Below are 22633 nucleotides of genomic sequence, written 5' to 3' on the forward strand. Positions count from 1 at the left end.
CCCTAGTCGTTTCCCGCCTGCTTGTGGAGCGGAGGCGTTTCCTGTAGGTGTGTGTGCGTCATTCACTCCAACCTCGGCAGTGACCCGCATGGACGCTGGTGCACTGGAAAGAAGAGGGGGCATCCATCATGATTTAAAATTCACACTCCTATTTTGGTCCAAGGTTTGCCTTTGTGGGAGACGAAGCAGTGGACTGACTCCTTAGAATGCTTTTCAGCCAGAGGAAGGGAGCATGGCACAGGGAAAATGAAAGAGATCTGGAGTCCAAACAAAGACCCGCGATTGAGCCCTGTCCTAGGCCAGCCCTGGAAATGACCTTGAACAGTGTCCTCTGAACTTGGTCTGTAGACGGGGAGTAATTCCTGCCTTCAGGGCTGTCTGAGGGGTGCCTGAGTGGCAGGATGCTGGGGCCCACCCTCTTTGTATCTTTCCCTGTTTCAGCTACTCATCAAGATAATTCCCAGTTATTGTTCTTTTAAAAAGTTGGTTTTCTGGTCCCACTTACGATGTGAGATAAGGCACCTTTGTTGACTCACACACACAGAGCTCAGCCTAACACAGCAGATCACTCATCAGCTGGTGCCTGGTGTCCCTGGGCTGGGGCGCTGGACTGCTCAGAGTTCATTACCACCACTCCCAGCCTCCCCAGCAGCACCGCCATCAGCCGGGGTGCTTCGTATTCAGAGCACACGGGCGTTGTTGTTGCCACTGTGTGGAGGAGGGAGAGACTCCTGTGCACAAATCTTTCATTTAAAAATTGCATCCCCTTAATGTGACCATATCACAGCCGTGCAGAGGGACTTTATGCTCTCTTGAAACTGAGCCTGAAAATCCAATTTTTTCCTTCTAACTGCCCGATATGGATTGTGATTATTAATGCCGTTGCTATCAGGCATTGCATCTCTGGGGTTGTCTGTCAATCACGGCAGTAGTTCTGGATTTGTGAGGGGGACAGGCATCCTTTGGACCTTAATGGGATTAACATGGGACAAAAGTTAAACCCCTCAGGTGGAGTCTGGACACTGTGGTGGAGGTGTCGGGGTGTCCTGCAGGTTGGGCACGCCAGCCATGTGTCACATGCTTGTCAGGCTTCCTGCCCTGGGCTCTTTTTCTCTGGCTTGGAGTTAATGTTTGCAGAAATGCTTTCCTATCATTGGCCTCATGAGGAAGCCTCTTGGGGTGTGGGGCAGTAGGTCACTCCAAACGCTTCCTGGCTGTTTGACTGGGACTGGAAGTAGACACTTTAAGGCCACTTAGATACATTTGGGTACAAATGTTTTTAAGGCCATTTGGATGCATTTTTCTAAGGTCACTCATGTTTTGCCTGAAATATTTTAAAGTGTTCTCGCTGGTGACTGTGCAGGAATCCTCAAGAGCAAATAAAAAGCCTCACCTGAGGATTAGAGCTGAGCAGGCTGTCTCAGGATGGGAGTGCATAGAGGGCTTTCAGGCTTGGTCTCAGGGAACCTATGGTCAACAGTGCTGGCCCCATAACAACAAATGTTGTCTTCTGGATGTGACCCAATAGTCCTTCTGTGCCTGAAGACTACAGCATTGGCACCTCATTTCACCCAGTGCAAATGTGGCATCTCCAGTGGGTTGCCAACCCATGTATATGGCACTTTGGGTTTTCAGTAGGTCCTGGACGAGTGAACTGCTGTGTATTGCCATCATTACTGTGCAGAAAGCCACCGTCTTACGCCTGGGTCATGTTCCAAAAGGATATTTGTTATTTGCAGCTTGAATAGATTTTCCTCCTAAGACAATGTTCTGAGTAGCACAGGGAACCCCCGTGTCCCTGGACAGGGCCTGGGAACCAGGAGATCTCCCAGGGCATGGCGTTCATCCCTCCTTTCACCTTCAGGCTCCTTGAATCTCACGGCTGCAGGGTGATTCCCTCCCTGGAACTGAGGGAGGGGGCGCCCTGGACCTGGCAGCAGCTGTTGCCGGGCAACAAGGAAATTCCGTTGTGATGCTGCTCGCGGGAGCAGAGGGGGAGTCTCATGGCTTTCATTTCACACCAGCATCGATGCCCCTCCGTGGGATGGTGGCATGACAGGTGTGTACAAGACAGAGTTGCCCCAGTTGGCGCCTAAGCAGCGAGTCCCAGGTTCTCACTTGAGGGAGTCGTTTTTCTGAAGCCATGATTCGTGACCGCGAAGTTCAAGCAGTAGCTGAATATTCAACGAGGTTTGTGTTAAATACCGCTGTCCTCTGCATTATGCTGGCCGCCGTCGGAGATATGAGAAGAAGTGTGAGGTGGTTCCTCTGCTCGGTTAGCTTACTGTGTAAATAGAGGGAAAAGATGATGAAGTCCCAGGAATAAGGCATGGAGGAGGAAGAGCCTCATGGGACTTGGTGGCCCTTGGGGACTGGCAGCTCTGCTTTCTTCCTCCTCTGAGGTGATCTACTAATAAGCCCAGTTGGACTTTTTCTCCAGTTTGCAGTACGGAGGTAGAGCCCAGCTCACCTGCTGCCAGCTTCCCATGAATAGGATCAGATTATGATTTGGACTCCACTGAAAACTGGTTGTCACTTGTGAGATGGCAGTCGCCTTTAACCTTGGGACCAGGAGCATGCCAGGGCAGGCTGAAGCCTTTCCCATGACTTCAGTTTCACTTAGAAATTGAAACATGTGAACTTTCATGATGAATGAATCCGTTTCCAGTTCCAGATCACGCCGTTGTCAGTATGTTGTGCCGAGGTGGGCTGTTTCTTACACCGACTGTGTCTGCTCACTCTACAGCAGTCCTGCGAATTTTTGCAACATCGTTCCCATTGTTCAGATGAGAAAGCAGGGGAAGCTAACTTGCACAGGGTCCTGTGCTTGCTGCCTTCAAGCCCAGGCATATGTATTGCATGGAGAATGTGGGGCTGCCCACTGTTGGTTTCAATTCTGTCCCCTGTGGGACACACAGCTAATGAAAGGTCCAAGGTCCTTGTGGGATGGTGGCTTTGCAGTTTTAGTGTCTGAATTTGTATGAATTATTTTATATCAATTTATCTAAAAAGAATTAAATAAATAAATAAAAAGAAAGCCTAAAGGCTTTTCTCCAATGGAGAAATCCACTTGGCAGGAGCTACCAGGTAGCACCTTCCGGGTGGGCAGCCTCCTCCAGGTCCTGTGGCCCCTGCAGCTGCCTTCCTGAAGGTCCAGAGGTCAGTCTTTTCAGGCTCCCAAATGCATCCTTACAGCTTCTACCCGGAAGCCACCCCATGGTAAATGTAGATGGAAATAGACTCAGTGTGTTGCTGCAAAGCAGGCGAACCTTTTGAAATAGGGTTGACTTTTCTATTAAAATTTAACGGGGACCCTGGTCTGCTGTGGCGTGGGAGGCAAGGGGGATGAGGCCATTGCTGGGTGCAGAGCTGACTGTCTCTCTGCTTGCAGTGGGCCTCCTGGGCTTGCTGAAGTGGCGCTCCAACACCAGCCTGCTGCAGCAGAACCTCCGGCAGCTCATGAAGGTGGACGGCGGTGAAGTGGTGAAGGTAACGTGGGCCCTGCCTAGGGACTTCACTGATGGATGGAGGCACTGACCCCATGGCCACATAGGGTTCTGGGTATAATCCTGTTCACTCGCAGTGCACCCCCTCCGAACGGGCAGAGTGTGCTGGGATCCTCGTGTGGGAGGCTGTAAGGTCAGCCTGGAGTTTTCTGTGGCCAGTCTCCTGGGTTCCATTTCCTCCTCTCATGGGTCCTGTGCAGTGCTGGCCACAGCTACGTGGCCTCTGCAAGTCCCACTTTCACTAACGTGAGGTGGAATCATGGTAGTGTCTTGTCTGGGGGATTGTCGAGAGATCTGACAGCCCGCATCTGGCATGCTGGGATATGCTGTGACCATCGTGACCTGTAATCCTGACCCACACCTCCTTCAAGTCCTTCATCTGAGGCCTGGTGACCGTGTGGTGTGGCATCCAGCATAGCGCCGAGTCTACCTTGCTCATTTTATCATTTTCTTCCTTATGACCTTGGACTGTTCCTCACCTCACACATCAGCTCTGGGGGTGTGTTGGGTACGGCCATTTCCTCTGGCCTTCTTTGCTCAGTGTCTGAGATCTGGCAGTGGGATGGAGTGGGGTGATCCAAGATCCCTTTGATCACTCAGATCCTGGATTCTTGTTCTGTGATTGTTCATGGTGCTGGTATGTCTACCAGGATGGGGTGCTTCTTCTCTCATGCACCACACCGAGGTGCTTGAACGATTTTCCTTGCATGTGAGGAAATGCACTATTATTTCCAGTGTGCTTTGGGTGGATCAGGGACATTACCTGCTCACCAGCACGCAGCGTGTCCTGAGAAAGGTCTCTGCAGCGACGTCTGTACATTCCTCACCCTCCATGAGAAGTGCAACAGAAGGGAGCCTGCCTTATCTCTGCAAAATTAATTACTTAAAATGGCCTTAATTAACCAGCAGTGTGCTTAACTTCAGAATGAATTAATCTGGTTGCACGACTTTCCTAAATTCCTTGTATAACAATTCAAACATATCCTTGCTAATCTTACAAATTTTAATCATCTTCTCAGTCCTAGCCCTCTACCAATGGCGTGGACAATGTTAATTGCATTTTAAACTTCTCCGGGTTCTATAAATTCCCCAGTTCAAATGGAAACGGGGTGAGTACGTGAATGTACTTTAGAAGACACACAGCTAATGAAATTTTGTCCTCTTTCATTTTAAGTCTCCGTGTCACATCAGGAATTCTCTGTACTTTTGTTGACCTTTTGTGGCTTACCAGGAAAAATGGAGAATCCTCTTATCCTGTTCCCCACCCCTGGGTCCTGTCACCTCTGCCTGTTGATCCCTGGGAAGGATTTCCCCATCTCTCCCACCTTCCTGTGCACACGGGTACCCAGGTGGCCTTCTCACCTCACCTACTGACTTGGTCTTCTACCTTTGCTGGCTTGTCCTACAATCTTCTGTGTGCCCATAGAGGTGACCTGAGTGTCCAGGCCACTGGCTGTTGATGGCCAGGGCTTAGGAATTCTCTGGCTGTTCAGGGATCCTTTGGCTTCACTTAGGGACACTGGCTGGTCATGGGTTTGGTTCCGTCTGTTGGAGGCCTCCTTTCTGTATATTTATAACTGATCCTGGAGAGAGGGCCTTCTCTGATAGATTGAGGAAGGTTTTATATATTTAGTTGAAGCAATGGTCTCCCATTCCCACTGGAGAGTGAAAATGGTGGTTTTGTTTCTCTAGCAGGTGGTCTCAGAGACAGGGAGGGGTGCCTGCAGAAGCCGTCTTCTGGCTCCACATGGGGACCTTTCTCGGCTCATCCCTGACCACAGGTCTCTGCAGCCATGTGAGGGAGGCTCCACTCTCTCCACTGCTGTTTCTGGGCTACTGAGCAGGTCACTGGTCTGGGTGGGACTGGCTGGCCTCCTTTGGGGTTTGCAAGAACCAGCGAGCCAGGGCTTGGTACCTGGAAACCGGTTGGCAGAACATAAGGTTGTTAGCAGATGGTGACCAGATTTGACCTTGGTGAGGAGTTACACTCTGGAAATAATGGGAAATGCTACGGGGTAATAAGGTGGTGCAAACCCAGATGATCTGAGAGTTTCTCGAGCCCTTGTTGTCTAGAATAGAGAGCCTTTGGGTCAGGGTGGTTTTATTCTCTGCCATTTGTATGTGATGTGTTCTGGTATAACCTGGGGGCTGGGCAGCACAGTGGAGTACGGTGAAGACTCGGGCCTAGGTGAGTCTGGGATCTCCTGCTGGGCATGGGGGCTGTCCTCCTTCCCAGAGGAGAGCTGTGAGGCTTCTGCCTCTGTGGCCGGTTCCACCAAACAAGTTTGTTTCCTGATCTCAGGCTGTGACACTTTGAGACCCTCTGTGTGGTCTGGAAGGACCTCTGATACTGGCATAGGCTGGACCATTGAGGAGAATCCAGACCCCATGTGATTCAGCCACCCTTTGATGTTCTTGCTATGGAGCTACCTTATGCCCTCTTCCTTGTTAAAAGTGATGGTTTAATCAAGGTTATATTCATAGACCATAAAATCCACCCCTTTATTCTGTCCAGGTCCATAGTTGCTGGTGTAGTGTGCAGTCACTACCACTGTTTTTTTTTTTTTTTATCTTTAATTAAAAAATTAGGGTAAGATATGCAAAACAAAATTCATTGGCAGTATAATTTTTAAAAAATTTAAAAAAACTAATTAATCAATTAATTTGTTCTAATTTGTTATACATGATAGCAGAATGCATTTCAATTCATAGTACACATATGGAGCACAGTTTTTCATTTCTTTGGTTGTACACAAAGTAGAGTCACACCATTCACATCTTCATACATGTACTAGGGTAATGATGTCCATCTCATTCCACAATCTTTCCTACCCATTTTCCCCCTCCCCTCTCTTTACCCTATCCAAAGTTCCTTTATTCATTCCTTCCCCCCCGCCCCCTCATTATGGATCAGCATCCACTTATTAGAGAAAACATTTGGCCTTTGGTTTTTTGGGATTGGCTTAAGTCACTTAGCATGATATTCTCCAACTCCATCCATTTACCTGCAAATGCCATAATTTTATTCTCTTTTAATGCTGAGTAATATTCCATTGTGTATATATACCACAGTTTCTTTATCCATTCATCTATTGAAGGCCATCTAGGTTGGTTCCAAAATTAAGCCATTGTGAATTGTGCTGCTATAAACATTGATGTGGCTGTGTCACTGTAGTATGCTAATTTTAAGTCCTTTGGGTATAGACCAAGGAGTGGGATAGCTGGGTCAAATGGTGGTTCCATTTCAAGTTTTCAAAGGAGTCTCCATACTGCTTTCCAGAGTGGTTGCACCAATTTGCAGTCCCACCAACAATGAGGGGCCTTTTCCCCCACATCCTCCCAACAATGATTGTTGTTTGTATTCTTAATAGCTGTCATTCTGGCTGGAGTGAGATGGAATCTTAGAGTAGTTTTGATTTGCATTTCTCTAATTGCTTGAGATGTTGAACATTTTTTTTGTATATTTGTTGATTGATGTATATCATGTTCTGAGAAGTGCCTGTTCAGTTCCTTAGCTCATTTATTGATTGGGTTATTTGGTTTTTTGGTGTTAAGTTTTTTGAGTTCTTTGTATAGCTTGGAGATTAGTGCTCTATCTGCTGTACATGTGGTAAAAATTTGCTCCCATTCTGTAGGCTCTCTCTTCACCTCACTGATTGTTTCTTTTGCTGGGAAAAAACTTGAATTTGAATCCATCCCATTTATTGGTTATTGATTTCAGCTCTTGCTCTATAGGAGTCTTATTAAGGAAGTTGGGGTCTAATCTGACATGATGGAAAAAACTTGTAGAACTAATAAATGAATTTAGCAAAGTAGCAGGATATAAAGTCAACACCCATAAATCAAATGCATTTCTGTACATCAGTAATGAATCCTCTGAAAGAGAAGCTAGGAAAACTACCCCATTTACAATAGCATCAAAAAATAAATAAATACAATACTTGAGAATCAACTTAAGAAAAGAGGTGAAAGGCCTCTACAATGAAAACTACAGAACCCTAAAAAAGAAATTAAAGAAGATCTTAGAAGATGGAAAGATCTCGTTTGCTTTTAGATAGGCAGAATTAATATTTTCAAAATGACCATACTGCCAAAAGCACTATACAGATTTAATGAAATTCCAATCAAAATCCCAATGACATTCCTCATAGAAATATAAAACGCAACCATGAAATTCTTCTGGAAAAATAAGAGGCCCAGAATAGCTAACGCAATCCTTAGCAGGAAGAGTGAAGCAGGTGGCATCACTACGCCAGACCTTAAGCTATACTCCATATCCTGTTCGTTCCTTTGCACGGCCAGTCCCACTCCGTGGTGTGCTGCCTGTGCGAGGACCCGCCACCAGGAGCCCATCCCCTCCAGTCCATCCTACCCTCCCTCACGGGAGCAGGGGGAGGGCCTGGCTCCTTCTGCTGTGCTCACCCTGGAAGCCTCGTTTTTCCTAACTCCCGGTGCCTCTGTTCTGCAGGGTCCTGTTCTTGGTGAATTTTAGTAGACTAGAATTGATGGGCTCTGGTTGGAGGTGTGTCTCTGGCCCACTGCTGGGGACGTCAGCTTCGGAATCACACTCCTCTTCTGTCCTCGGGCGTTCTGCCTGGTGGCAGGCCCTTTCTGTTCTCAGCAGGACCTGACCCTGTGTGGCTTCATCCTTCGCTGGCTCATGTCCTGCACTTAGTGTGTGCAGACAGATCAGATCCTTCTTCCTGGAGTAGCTACCCAGTACTTGGTCACCAGCTTTATGGGAACCGGACTGAGGGCGGGAGGGTTCCGGGCTGGGTTGGGGTGGGGTCTGCAGCTCTGGCCCCGCTCTGCTTCCCTCGGGTGACGTGTCCGCTTGGGATTCACTCCCGAGGTTCATTCCTTGAGCATCTAATGGCTGAAAATCCACGGTCGTTAGGTGCTTTATGGGCAGCCCTGGGGCCAGGTGGGTGTTTGGGGTCTTACCAGAGGCAGTGGGGTTCTAGTTTGGGGGACCGGGTGCCATGACGGTCTCCCCTGAGCTCTTGTGTCTGTGCAGTTCCTGCAGGACACCCTGGATGCCCTCTTCAACATCATGATGGAGAACTCGGAGAGTGAGACTTTTGACACCCTGGTGTTTGATGCTCTGGTAAGGGGCCTTCCCTTCCCTGCTGGGACTTTTCCTGGTGCGGCCTGGGGAGGGTGGGGGAGCTGCCCATTGTCCCCTCAAAGCAGGACTTGTGAATCAGGTCAAAGGGGAGGCATTGGCAGGCGGAAATTGCCTTTCCATGTGGAACTGTAGTTATGCACGCGCCTTGTCGGGTGGGAAGATATGAAGGGGGACTGGCTTCTGCCTGGAAATGTCATAGTCCATTTCCTCTCATAGACCTGCCAGATGAAGGCTCCGGAATGGTTATCATCATGTTGTGAACGAAAATATTGTTGATTAATTTGACAGGTTTTTATCATTGGACTAATTGCTGATAGAAAGTTCCAGCATTTTAACCCTGTTTTGGAGACCTACATTAAGAAACACTTCAGCGCGACGCTGGCCTACACGTGAGTTCTTTCATTTGTTCTAAAACCAGCGCTTCTCTTTCTTGAATGGTTAATATTTAGAGTCTTTTTTTGTATGACTTTTGGCTGTGACTGTACATTTCCCTCTTTAAAACCTTGAACTCACTGGGATAATTTTTATTAACTGTTTCCCTCTTAACAGACCTAACAATCTTGTTGAAAGAGATACGTGATAAATTATCCTAACATTCTGGAATGAATTCTGTTCTCCTCCCTACTTTCCGTTTATCTTTGGAGATTTCTGTTCATGTTCGATGAGGCTGATCTGTGGGTGCAGAGCGTCTGCCACACTTCAGGTCCCCAGCAGGCACTAGAGTTCATGGGTGCACTCCTGTTGGGAGGTGGCTGGTCCTGTGGTGTGCATACAATGCGGTTTGTTCTCTTAGTGTATCTCCTTGCCTTCCCTGTGGCTCCACAACACTCAGCTGTAACTGACTTGTATTCTTGGTACACACCCAGTGTCCCAAAGGTACCTGAGAGAACGGCAGCACACCTGGGCTGTACCTGGGCCTCGAGGTTGACAGTGTAGTCTTGGAGTCCGGCTACACTCTGTCACTTAGAAGCTCTGTGATCTTGGGCAAGTTGACCACCCTCTCTGGTTTTCAGCCTTCTTGTCTGTGGAAGAGGACATGGCTATAGAGTTGTTTGAGAATTTTAATGGGTTATTACATGTAGAGTGTTTGGGAAAATCCCTGATGCTTAGAAAGCAGTAAGCAGTTGTTGGGTTTCATTATCATTAGAGTTATTATGGTGTGTGACTTGCTTTCTCCTGGTGGGATTTATTGGCATTTCTTCTAAGTTTGTATTGTGCAGGTTGCAGTGAAAATAAAGATTCACAACATTTCTTTAAGAACAGAATCACTGGAAATAATTCTTTCTAGTGTCCACAGATTTGAGTCCCAGATCCCATCTGGGTTTTGAGTAGTTAAAATCTGTACTCTCTGCCTGTGTGTAGCCTCAAGCTCAAGGTCACACACGGGGTTCTGCCTCCAGAAGCTGGCTGGTGACCACCTGGTCCTGTGCCTAGACCTTTCCTGTCCTGCCTCGCCTGCATCTTTATTGCAGGCTGGTGGGTGGAGCCGCCAGGTGGGCAGAGAGATGCAAAATGACCTCAAGCGTGTAGAGCAAGCTGCGACCTGTCTTTTATGAGTCTTTGGCTAATAAATTTTTGTTTAAAACGTTTTGTTCTCTCAGTGGAGATGGCAGTTTGTTTTCGTGATGAGTAGCTCTTCACAGACCTCAGGGGATGGAGGTTGAGTGGCGTCTTCTCACTGTGGCTGCTGAGACCTGACCCTGCAGGTTCGTGGCTGTGACCAGGGTTGCTGTGAGTGTGAGATGATGTCCATGTGTGGCTGCCATCCTGATTCTCCTGAAGTGGCCAGACAGCTCTCTTCGGATTAGACTTTGCACTTTAATTTCAGAAAAGGACAGCAAGGACGAGCCGGGCACAGGGTCCGTCCTTGCTGGCACCAGCCTCTCTGTGCTGTGCTGTTGGGGGAGGGGTGCTCTCATGTTCCCAGCCAGAAAAATGAAAATGGGGGAGTTCCGGCAACTTGCTCAATGGGAGACACATAACAAAGGACCATTTTATCTGTCATCTCTGCTGGGACTGAGATAAGAACCAACAATAAAAAATTAAAAAAAAAAAAAGAATCAGTACCCTCCCATTCAGTCTCTGCAAATGCAGCAAGGGCCCGGCTTTATTTTGGAAAATAAGTATTCTTATCATGTTTTGATCAACTATCCAGCTCAGGTGGGTTCTCGGCAATCGGAACATGAGTATTTATACCTTGAGATACCAGAGGAGTCAGTATTGATCTCACAGTTCTAACCAAATCAGGGAGCACTGCCTTCTACAGAGTCTCCTTCCTTCGGTAAATGTTGTGAGAGTTCTTCCCATTTTTTCCTCTGCCAGAGAAGAAATGAAGGATTTGGGCAATGGGAATGACTGTTTTTGCACCCTGCATAGGTAGCTCTAGGAGGCCAGTCATCATGGAAGTGACCAGCTCTGGTCCACGTGAAAGGGAGGGAGGTGTTAGCTTTGGGGACTGTCCTACAACATAACCAGCACCACCGGTCTCCTTTCTGTCCACCGAGCCGTGTCTCATGGAGTTGTGCCGGCTTCTCACTGACAGAATGGATGCTCCGTTTGATCTGAAGCTGCGTGCTCCCTCCAGGGGGCTTGATCTTTGTGTACCTGTGAGATGGCCTGGCAGAATTATTTTCTGGTTCTGGGTTGTTCTCTTTGTGAGTCATTATTGTTTTTCATTCCTTTCTTTGATTAATTTGTTGGAAGAATTCCCAAAGTGTGTACTATGAATTCTTTTTTTTATTTTTAGAGGTGATATTAATGGGGTGAAAGGAAAGGTACCCTCACGTTTGGGAACATAATTTAAGAGGAGTAAAACAGACCTCATGCCAGGACCTGAGATAGGCCTGTGCATCTGGGGCCTCTAGGAGATGCGGATGTGAAGTTGCTCTTGCAGTGGGTGGGCCTTGGCTCTGGACCTTAGAGTGGAGGATGCCGCACACTCAGATCCCAGTGGCAGGCTCCTCCGGGAAGTTAGCTTCCTCACTGGAGTTCAAGGACCTGAGCAGTTTTAGAAATGCCTTCATGTCTGCCCAGGCACCCAAAGGCTTTTTATTGTGACTTCTTAGTAAGGTGGCCTATGTGGCACTTGTGAGTCCTGATGCAGGTCTAGAGGAACAGGCTGGCAATGCTGGCTCAGAAGCTAACCAGAAAAGTTGTGTGCACCTGAGCAGACTCCTGTTGGGAGTGTGGTGGGTGCTTGGAAGCCCCAGCGAGTTCTTGAGTATATGAAGCCTCCAGTCGCCACCTTTTTTGTTAATTTGGTTACACGGCTCTTCTCACTGGTCTTTGGGGAGGTCTGGCCCAGGCCAGCTGTGGGAAACCAAGGCCGTGCTGAAGCTCCTTTAGCAGTGCTTTCCTGAGTCAGAAGACGGTGCTTGGGAGTGGGCAGGTACTACTCTATTAGGGGCTAGTGGCAGTAAGACGTGTAGAAGTCTGAACTGGATTAAAATCTGCTTATTTCCACTACTGCCTTCATCAGTTGAAAATAAGCCACCCTCCTTGTAAAAAACATTTTTAAAGATTACATTGCGGAAAATGAAAGTCTCTGTGTGTAGCGCTGCTCGTTGAAGATAGCCACTGCGTCTGGGTTTATTCTCCATGGCCGTGTTGACATCATCACTGTGCGATGGTGTTTGCTTATTTACAAAATGTTATTTTTGCTTATTCAAAATTGAAAGGCTTCTTTTCATTGTTACAATGTGTATACGGGAAAACGCACTTGATGAGTTTGGACAGTTGTTTACATCCTTATGACCAATGCCCAAGACAAGATCTAAAACCATTGCCACTCCCCAGGGAGACCCCTCTGGCCCTCTGAGTCAGTCCCACCCATAGAAGCAGGTCCTCCCTGGTTTCTGTTCCCATGCATTGCTCTGCCTGCCCTGGGATTGGTGGTGGTGCGTGCTCCTTGTGTCCGGCCTCTTCCTTCCACGTGGTGCTTTGGAGGCCATCATTGCTTGATTCTGCTTTTCTGGTGGCTGTGCACCTGTCCAATGGGTGCACTGCCCCAACTCGTGTGTCTGTCCTCCTGTGGCTGCAGGAGTGTGTCTTTCTGGATTTTGCTTATTGAAAATAAGGCTGCTGTGGACGGTCTGTCTGCTCTCTCTAGACATCGTTTTCATCCCCTGGGTGTGCACTTAGGACCAGGGTAGTGGGAGCAAAGGTGTTGTGTGGTTTACTCCACAAGGAGTTGCCCCTTGGTTCTCCACAATGCCTGTGCCATTTGTAATCCCCCCACAATCCCTGGGCATTCCGTGCACAGTATATCCTCATCAGTATTTCCCATTGTCTGGCTTTTCATTTAGAGCCATTATGAGGAGGACAAATTGATATCTCTGTGATTTTCATTATTGGAAACCTGACGACTTAAGATAGTTAGTGCCTATTTATTTGCTAGTTTTGAGCGGATTGTTTACATCACCTTTTAATTTTTGATTCTTTTGCTTATCTTTTTAGTATTGATTTGTAAGAGATCTCTATATACACACATGCACATGTACATACACAGACAGAGATGGACTGAATCAGACATGAATTTTGAACCCTTTTCCCTGATTGTGCCTTGATGATCCTTTTGGTGTTTTTTGATGAGCAGAAATTTGAAATTTTTTGTTTTATCATTTTAAAAGACAATTATGGATTTCAGTTCCATGACTAAAATGTCTTTGCCTGACCGAAGGTACCATCAATACCTGTAATGTCCAATCTCACAGCACTGGACTCAGGAGCTACTTAAATAAAATTAGATTGAAAATCCATTTTCTTGATTGCACTAGGTCCATTTCAAGTGCCCCTTTGCCACATATGGTGAACGGCTGCCACGTTGGACAGCTCAGTTACGGAGGACTTCCATAACTGCAGGAAGTTCTGTTGGCACCAACGGAACATTAGTAGCTCTGTGCTTTTAGCTTGAAGTCTCAGTCAAGCAGAAAATGCATTTAATGAAAGTCAGCATCCATTTATGATCAAACCTCTTAGCAAAGTAGGAATGGATGGGAAATTCTTCAATCTGATAAAACAAAACAAAAATTGGACTGAAGTTGTAGCTGACCTCATACTGAAAGCTTCACTTTGACAGTCTTTCCCTTAAGTTTAGGATCAGAGCAAGGATGTCAGTTCTCTCTGTCTGTTTAGTATTATGCTGGGACTGTGCAATAAGGCAGGAAAACTAGCTAAAAGGGGGGAAAAAGCAATGAACTGAATCCTCACATAGTGTGATTATGCACATGCAGAATCCAGTGTGAGATAAGCCTCAGACCAAACAAACAGAAAAATAATCACTAGAACTAGTAAGTGCAGGAAAGTTGAGCCACAAAACATAGTGTAATAGTTCCACAGGGTAAATGTAAGTCAACACATCACATTATATTCCTTAAGTGTTACGATTTTTTTATAAAAAATGCCAAGTTACGTATCATAACAAAACATAACCCAAAAAGAACAATCAGTTTTGTGCGTACAAATAATTGGGAAATTAAATTAAAAGTATTGTGCTATTTATTCTCTACTATTGAAAAAATCATCAGATACCAGGGAACAAATTTCATAATAGATGGGTGAAACCTCTGTGCCCCCCCCCATTGTAAAACATTGCCTAGAGAAATTTAACGAGAACTAAATAAAGGTGCATACTATGTTCATGGATTAAAAAAAATCTCACTTGAATGTCCATTTTTTCCAAATTAATCTATATTTCACCACAATCCCATTCAAAATTCTAATATGCTTTTGTGAAAAATTGGTTAACTGATTTCAAAATTTATGTGAATATACAGAATGTCTAGACTACTCCAATAAATTTTTAAAAGATGAAACTGATTTCAAGACTTAACTATTTGCAGGAACACAAATCATGTGGTATTAGCATAAAAATGGCCAAAATATCAGTGGGAGAGAGTGCAGAATACAGGATGGACTCACAGTACATCTTCTGTCTGTGCCTTGTTTTCTTTTAACAGCATAGCAACGTAACTAGCCTTTCCCATGGTAGTGATGATGGAGTTTCCCCCTCCAGCCCCAACATCTGTATTTAACAGTGTGCAATATCCAATGTAGGATGTATCATAATTTATGTAAGCAGTCTTCAAATGGTGGACATGTGCACCGTTTATGTATTTTTATAGACAAGGCTGCAGTGAACATGATTTAATACATTTGTAATTGCTTTGGTATGGCAGATTATTAGCAATTGCTGTTGTCAAAAGATTTGACTATTTTTAATTGAAATGGATGTTGCTGATAGATATTGTATCATGTATTACCAGTTTTCCCTCTAAAACTGCCCCCTGTTTATTCTAGCAGCAGTGGTATGGCTTCCCCATATCTTGTCTATCCTAGGCAGAGTTTTACTTCTTATTATGTTATTTACTTGCTTTAGCAAAGCTGGGGATGGAACCCAGGGCCTGGCACATGCTTGTCTGGTGTCTCCCAGGTAGCTACACCCCAGTCTTGTTATCTTAATATCCATGTAGTTATTTATTAATAGAGTTGATTATTTTAAAAATATATTTCTCAACTTTTGCTTATTTAAATTAACCTTCTTTACATATCCTGAGGCTTTGACTAAATCTGTTTTCATTTGAATTTGCTGGTTTTTTGAAATTGAGCAAAATGGAAAAAATTCAATGCTTTTTCCTTTGTTTTTACTCAAACTTTTAAGAACTGTATCTATAAATTAAATGCTTAATTTATAAGGCTATGAATTACAGCCAAATTTCCAATGTATAATTTATTTTTATCAATTTTCTATAACAACATCTGTGGTTTGATGGAAAATGTAAAAAGAATCCCGATTATTATTTTTTTGTGCTATAAACTGTCTAAACTGTCAAAAATAAGGTTCTTAATGTTTTCATGTTAGGAATTATTTTCAGCTCACAAGTTATTAATACAAGGACCATGGGAAGTGCAGTCATCATGCTTTTAAAGTTAATAATATGGGGGGGATTCTGTTATTAAATAATGTTAAAAACTGTTAAACATTATCCATCCATATGAAGTCATGTATCCACCCATGTTATTTTCATATATTGTTTGTACCTTTTTAATATGAATCTTAGATAATCCATTAAAAATTTACCAATGTTTCCTATTTGAAATTTGGCTTCTAAAGCTTTCGTTTTCAATGTAAGAACTCTGGTTTTTGAAAAATCTATGAAAATGAGGAGAGGTGGTGGAGTCGATTTCCAGTAACAAATACTGTTTATCGTGCCCTTTTTATTGTGGTGGAATACCCCATCGAGAACTTTACTCACCCAGTATAGAATGCATGGTCCCCCGCCCGCGCTGAGAGCCCGCGCTGGGCGTTAGTTCCAGACACTTCCAGAATATGTTTCTGGAAAAACAGTCGTGGCTGTTTCTCTGTGGTGAGGATCTTCTTGGTTTTGTCGTTTCGCCTTGTCTTCCTCATCTGCAGAGCAAGGTTAGCACCACTTCACTGAGTTACTGTGAAACTAAGTTAGATACAGGAGCCGACTTAGAACCACAGCTTGAGGCCAGGAAGTGATTCTGAAGGGCTTAGACCTGGGTCCCCAAGAGGAGACTTCTGTGAGTCAGCACACACTGACGGGAGGAAACCAAGATGAAATAACAGGGAAGAATTAAGAGGTGTCCGTTCTCTGAACTTACCCTGCCATGTTTCCCCCCTCAACAGGAAGCTGACAAAGGTTTTGCGGAACTACGTGGACAGTGCCGAGAAGCCAGGAGTGAATGACCAGCTGTACAAAGCCATGAAAGCCCTCGAGTACATCTTCAAGTTCATCGTGCGCTCCCGGGTCCTGTTCAACCAGTAGGTGTCCTGAGAGGCCTCCTTTCCTTCTCCCGCCCTCTCCTGTCCCCCCTGTTCCCTTCCCCTCTTCTCCCTCCTTCCTCTCCCTGCTGTTAGCCTGGCAGAGCACCCATCATCAGGGAGCCAGGGTGGGGCGGCCCACACTGACCGCTGTGCCCCTGTGTGGTCCCTCGGGAGCTGGCCAGGGCGGCCAGGGGGCGTGCCGGCCGCTGTTGCTGCCTGCTGGAGGTGTTAATGACGCTCCCCATGTCCTGCTGGGTGCTGACCAGGGCTCTGGGCTTCTTCTCAGTATGTCTTTATATAGCAAACAGCCCCAGAAGAGCAAGCAAAGGGAAACAGGCAGCAATACTGAAATCACCTCACCCTGGAGACCCGGGGCTCCCTCCTCCCCTCTCCTCAGCCAGAATAGAGCTTCATTTCCAGGAAGATGCTCCTCACACGTCATTTGCAGGTGAAAGGACACTCAGGTGTTTCAGACCAGTGACATGGTTTTGTACCATCTGGGTGACCCGGATTGATTTTGAGCTTTAAAGTACATTGGGTCATGTGTGACTTTATTATTCTGTAGTATTAATATTTTATACATTAACATTTATTAAGAGCTGTGCTAAACAAGAGAGCCTTCTGTTGGCCCCACTGGGACCTTTCACTGTAGGATAGAAGCCATGTGGAAAGGGCTCGTGTGAGCGTTGGGTGTTGAAGTGAACGTGCTCTGAGTGCCGTTTTGGAGGTGACCTGCCATGAGCCGGGTTGGGGGATGTTGGTCATTGTGGTTTCAGGCTCGTCCTGTAGTGTGTTCTGCTCACAGAGATGGATTCATGGACCCACGTCCCTGTGAGTCAGAGAATACCCATTGCCTTTCAGAGCACAGCACTCATGCCTCATTATGAGTGAAAACGGGGTTGAAATGGGTCCCAGATCCGTACCTTCCTCTTTCCTCTTCATGTTGTCTTCATTTGCCTGAATCAGATGTGCCCGGAAGAGAGGGAGAGAATGCAAACCCTGGCTTATGCTGGTCAGAGCCACTGCAGTTCATTACAGCAGTCACAGGAGGGAGGAAGCCCCAGGGATGGGGTCCAGGCCCGTCAGAGGACAGAGTGCCATTTCTGTGTAGAAAACCCACCCCAGGTTGGGTGGCATTGGCTTCTGTCCTTCACTAAGGTCTGCAACAGGCTCATTGACGTTGCTCATAGTGGCCAGGTATGACCCTTTCTGAGGACCCACGCTTTCTTTTATCCAAGGTCTAAGCTGCCAGCGATTTTCTCACTGGTGGGCCTGAACAGTTCAAGGTCGTCTAGCTTGGGTTTTCCCATATTTTGTCTGATTTCATCTCAGTAAATTTAATTCTGTGAAAACGGACTTCTTGGCTTCCTCTGTTTTGCTTTTGTGTGTTTTTTTTTTTCTTGTGAATTTTAAACCCCTGGTTACTCTAAATCAAAGTCTGTACTAAGTGGAGGGGTGAACTTGATAGAAGGCAACAGTTGGGTCATGTGGATTTTCTCATGTTTTGTTTGAAAACTTCTAACCTGGTGCCATTTGTGACCCCCCTGGTGTTGAGTCTGGGATTTGATGGTGTGTGTCTCTTCTTCAAACACCAGAGATTTTGCAATCTCTGAAATTCGTTAATAAAAGAAATGTATATTGATGACCAGTGTTTTGTGCTGTCCTGGAAAGCGCTCAGGTCTTTTGTATAGCAACATGCTTTAGAGATGGAGGTCTCCCCTGTGGACCAGTAACAAAGTCGTCTCTGTTTCTCTTTTCAACTCTTTTCAGTTTCAAAATACAGATGGCACAAGACCTTTGAACCCTGGTCCATAAAAGTCGTGGGCTTGCTCGTCTTGTGGTGGTCAGGAGTGTGATTGGCTGGGTGCAGCAGGAGCACCTGGGGTGTGTGGCTTTGCCAGATGAGGTTCCTTTTGTTTTCCCCACACGACTTGGAGCCCAGAGGAAGGCATGGGATTGCATTCACTTGCTGCTTTTATCTTTCTGCCCCCCCATCCTTAGGGTCTGTCTCTTCATCTCGGGTCCCTACGTGGCTCCTGCCTTCCTGATGTCAGGTCTGCACTGCAGGAAGCAGGGGGGACGCCCAGGCATGGACAGCTCCGCCCACCCCTGTCCTTGCAGAGGGCTCCTCCCTCCTTCTGCAGGCTGTGTTCTTCCACCTCAGTGGCAGAGCTGTCACATGACCACCCTAGCTGGAAAGGAAGGGCCTTCTAGATGGGTTTGTTGATGCTTTCACCAAAATCGGAGTTTCTGGGAGAAGGGTACCATGGATGGGGCTACGACACTCTTCCTTGTTCTTTAACCCAGAATGTCTGCCACCTGGGAGCTGAGAATCTCCCTCACTGCCAGTCACTAGTCCTTGAGCAGGTTTGGTGGAGTCTAGTTAGTTTGTGGGTCAGTCTCCGGGGCTCCTATCTATGGCTCCTCTTTGATATTAGATCATTGAGGCCTTAAGTGAACCACAGATGATCATGTAGAAATGGGGTGAAAGGCTTAGCTGACTTTTGCCCACCACCCAGGAAGGGCTCTGTGTCAAGTGCTCAGTAGTAGAGCAGCTTCCCTCCACGGGCCACTGTCCCAGTGAGGTCCCAGCAGGAGCCAGCCTGATCCTGAACTGAGTTTATTTGCTGCAATAATTTGCTTGTCTGAAGAGCTGAGATTGTCTAGGACACAGAGCAGCAGGATCTCTGAAGATGGTGGGGCCTCCTTCACTCCCAGGGAACACGGAGGGCGGCTGTTCCTCCCGGCCTTTGCTTTCTCTGTTTCCTTCCTCTTTGCTTCCTTCTGTCCTCCTAAATGCAGAATGAGCTTTTGGTCCTGGTCTCCAACCTTGTATTTTTCCCTCTTATTGTTCCTGAGTGTGAATCTTGGCCACCCACTGGCTTGGGGAGGGTGGGACCACCCCTGTAAACATATGGGTGTGATGCATAGCTTCTTCAATTTGAGTCTGTGTAGGATGATGTAGTGTCTTACACATTCTCCGGGACCAAATCCCCCTCATAACCTTAAAATCACGGGCACCAGGGCCAGAGTCTTCCTCTCTCCTCCTGCTGCCCTGCTCTTGCCAGCCTCCTGCTGTCCTTCCAAGCCTTCACCTGAGACGTGACAGGCCCGGCTGCAGATGCAGTCATATTCCGGTTCTGCGTAGGCTGCCTGAAGAAGCCGCCGTCCAGTGTCCCACACAGTTGTCTGGAATGTTGATTGTAACAAGCTTTGAGCAGGTCTCATGTGGGGTGTTTTCAGAGGCGGGGAGGAAAACAAACCCGGACTCTCATTTTCTTACCTGGAACACATTTATTACCTTGGGAGAAAAACAATTGTGCTCACAGCTGGAATTGACAAGTGTGTTTTTCTTTTTGCAGTTGGAACAAACTTTTGAGATCTGTTATTTTTCTTCTTCTTGCAAAACGGTCTGCTGTGTTTTCATATCATGTAGTCGCTTTGTTAAGTTCTGGGATAATTGACGGTAATTATTCTTCCTAAGAACAAAGAGGTGAAACTCAGGAGATGAAGATGTGGAAGCTTATCATAGTTCTCTTACCATTTTTTTCTTGCTTGCGATTCTGTACTTTTTGTTTAAAAAACTCATTTTGTCTTGAAATGAGAACAGCAGTTTGCAAGCTCTGGCCCCAAGACATTTGGTTCATGGGGAACCCACTGCAAGATTCTGAGTGCCACGGGCTCTTCTCGGCTGGTTTTTGTCTGTCTGTGTTTTCTGTGTGGGTGGATCACATTAACCAGAAAGTAGGCCCATCCTGCAGCAGCCCTTCTGAGCCAAATGGCTAGATCTCACTATCGCTTGGTAGAGCTTTTGCCTGTCATCTGCTGCTTGCTTGGTGAATAATTAGTTATTGATCAGGAGTAAGTTGTGCAGAGCTGTCCTTTTGTTATCATTTCGTGGGTCACAGAATAGAACCTAGTTAATAGATAAAGATCCTGTCGATCCTTGTTAATAAATACTTATTTAGAATGGAGCAAGCGGACGAGTTTTTATTCATTGGTTAGCTTGTTTGCAAGTCTCTGAGTTCCTTCTTCCCAGCCCTTCCTCCACCTCAAAGGAGGTCAGACAGGTGACTCTTCTAGTTTAGGTGATAAAACCAAGAGGTAAACTTCTAGACTTCCTTAGTGGCCTTTCATTACAGAAAGATGCTTCAGAGGGATGATCACTGCACCATGTACCCACTAATTCACCTACCAATATTCATGGTAGAATGTTAAATATATTGAAGACACATTAGTGATGTTTATAGATTTTGAGACAGTGTTGTTATAGACCTACGTATTTATAATTGTGATGCCTTTCTTAGGGATTCACTTCGTACTCAACATGAAAACCTTCTCCTGGCCTTTTGGCTGGTGACTGTGCAGAACACCCTTTTCTCCACTCCTATTTCCAGCCTTTTGGGACCTTGATATTTACGTAGGGCTCTATTTTTATTTCGTTCAGTCTGACAGTCCTTTTAATGAGTTCATTCATTTAAATATAATGTGATTAAATAATATAGTGGATCTGTCAATCCACACTTAAACAAACCAGAAAGAGATTCTCCGAAGGGGAACCCCACTTCCTTGGGAATGATCCTGTTGCGAGGACAGCAGAACGCTGCCCTGGGGGCACACCTGCCACTGTGGCCATGGATGGGTTTAAAGAGGTTGAGGTTGAGGGTGTTTGAAGGACAAACATGACGAGGACCACATCAGACATTTGAAACCTGCTCCTTGGCCATGGTGATTAACAGCAAGCGTGCCCCGAGTCTGAGCTGGACCACAGCATGTGGGTAGAAGCCCTTTTGTACCGGGGCTGCGGTGGCCCTGGGGCAATCAGGCAGCTGGCAGCCTTTCCTGGTGGTTACTGTCAGGCAGCCCTGCATAAGAGCCCTCCAGCACAACCTCCCGGCTGCATTTACTTGGTCACAATGACCCTGTTTTGATTTTGATAGCTCTTACATATTTTTTTTTTTTTTATTCCACAGGTTTTAGCTACTGCCTTCTCTTTTAGGCATCATTGGTTTGTCCCCTTTGCTGCTTTTCTTCGCCTACTTCAGGACCAATCAGACTTGCTCTTCTCTGTCCCACTTTCTGCTCTCTCCACATTTAGCAAGCCCTCCGTTGCCAGCCTCGGTGATTGCCGGGGGATCATGTATCTCCAGCTAGAGGGTCCTTCCCATTGCACCGTTCCCCTCCCTCCACGCTAATGCTCCACAGAGCTGGAAAATGCAACCCGAACTCCATTCACCCCCTCCTCTCTTCTGTGTTGATATCATCAGGCATTTTCTTTCATTTTAAATATTGTTTTAGTTGTCGATGGACCTTTATTTTGTTCATTTATTTATACGTGGTGCTGAGAATCAAAGCCAGTGCCTCCCACATGGAAGTGCTCTATCTCTGAGCCACGACCCCAGCCCTCATCATGCATTTTAAATCTGCATATATTTTAAACTCCATCAGAAGTTACTGTTTTGTGCCGTCATCAGTCCTCAGTGTGTTAGATTTATGGTAGCTTTTCAGCCTTCCATTCCATTTCCCTCTGGGGTCACCTTCCTTCTGTGGGATTTCCCTTAGCAGAGGTCAGCTCTAGGTGTTGCTTGCCTGAGCGACTCATTTCCTCCTGTGTCTGAGGGCATCTTCTCCTCTCATAGCCTTCTAAGGAGGCAGCTGTCCCCTTCCTCTGGGCCATGTCCTGTTCTCTTGGATTTCTGTCATTTCCAGTGAGAAGCTTTCGACTCATTCTTACATTTTTGAAGGTGAACAGTGTTTCTTCTGCTGGCTGCGGTTACCATTTGTCTCTGTGGGGTTTTTGCCGTCTCTGTGGGATGATGGGAGAGCTTTGCTTTGAATGTATTCCCTATAGGATGTTTGAACTTTTGGACTGAGGTGTCCCCTGGTTTTAGAAAGCTCAGGCCCTGCCTGTCGTCCACGGGTCTGCCTCTGTCTGCTTTGCGTCTGGTCCTTGGCAATGCAGCTCCGTGTCTCTCCCTCTGTCTTTATCGCCCCTTTGTTTCCCAAACACTCTTCTCTGGAGTTGCCTCCTCTGCTCTTCTGTGTGGTTATTTTTTCTGTGAATTGTCTTCCATTTCACTAATTCTGTCTCTTGTGTGGTCTACTTTTTAGCTAAAGCATATGTTAAAGTCTTAATTTTAGATATTATATTTTTTTTCTAGAACTTCCACTTGAGTCTTTTTTATAGATCCACTTTTCTACAAAATGTCG

The 22633-nt window shown here is 46.2% G+C and overlaps 1 protein-coding gene across 2 annotated transcripts in view; it reads left to right on the forward strand.

Moving 5' to 3' along the window:
- The window catches only part of Dock1 (dedicator of cytokinesis 1), a 446698-nt gene that overhangs the window by 89697 nt on the left and 334368 nt on the right, over positions 1–22633 (forward strand). For both annotated transcript variants that reach the window (XM_046448858.2, XM_046448859.2), the window contains exons 19-22: positions 3392–3489; positions 8524–8613; positions 8923–9023; positions 16286–16420. In XM_046448858.2, the coding sequence (XP_046304814.1) occupies positions 3392–3489; positions 8524–8613; positions 8923–9023; positions 16286–16420 (424 nt within the window). The remainder of the gene's footprint in view (positions 1–3391; positions 3490–8523; positions 8614–8922; positions 9024–16285; positions 16421–22633) is intronic.

Source organism: Marmota monax, unplaced genomic scaffold, assembly GCF_021218885.2.
Source record: "Marmota monax isolate L192 unplaced genomic scaffold, Marmota_monax_Labrador192_F-V1.1 WCK01_AAM20220418_F8-fsc00076, whole genome shotgun sequence".
Classification (NCBI taxonomy): Eukaryota; Metazoa; Chordata; class Mammalia; order Rodentia; family Sciuridae; genus Marmota; species Marmota monax.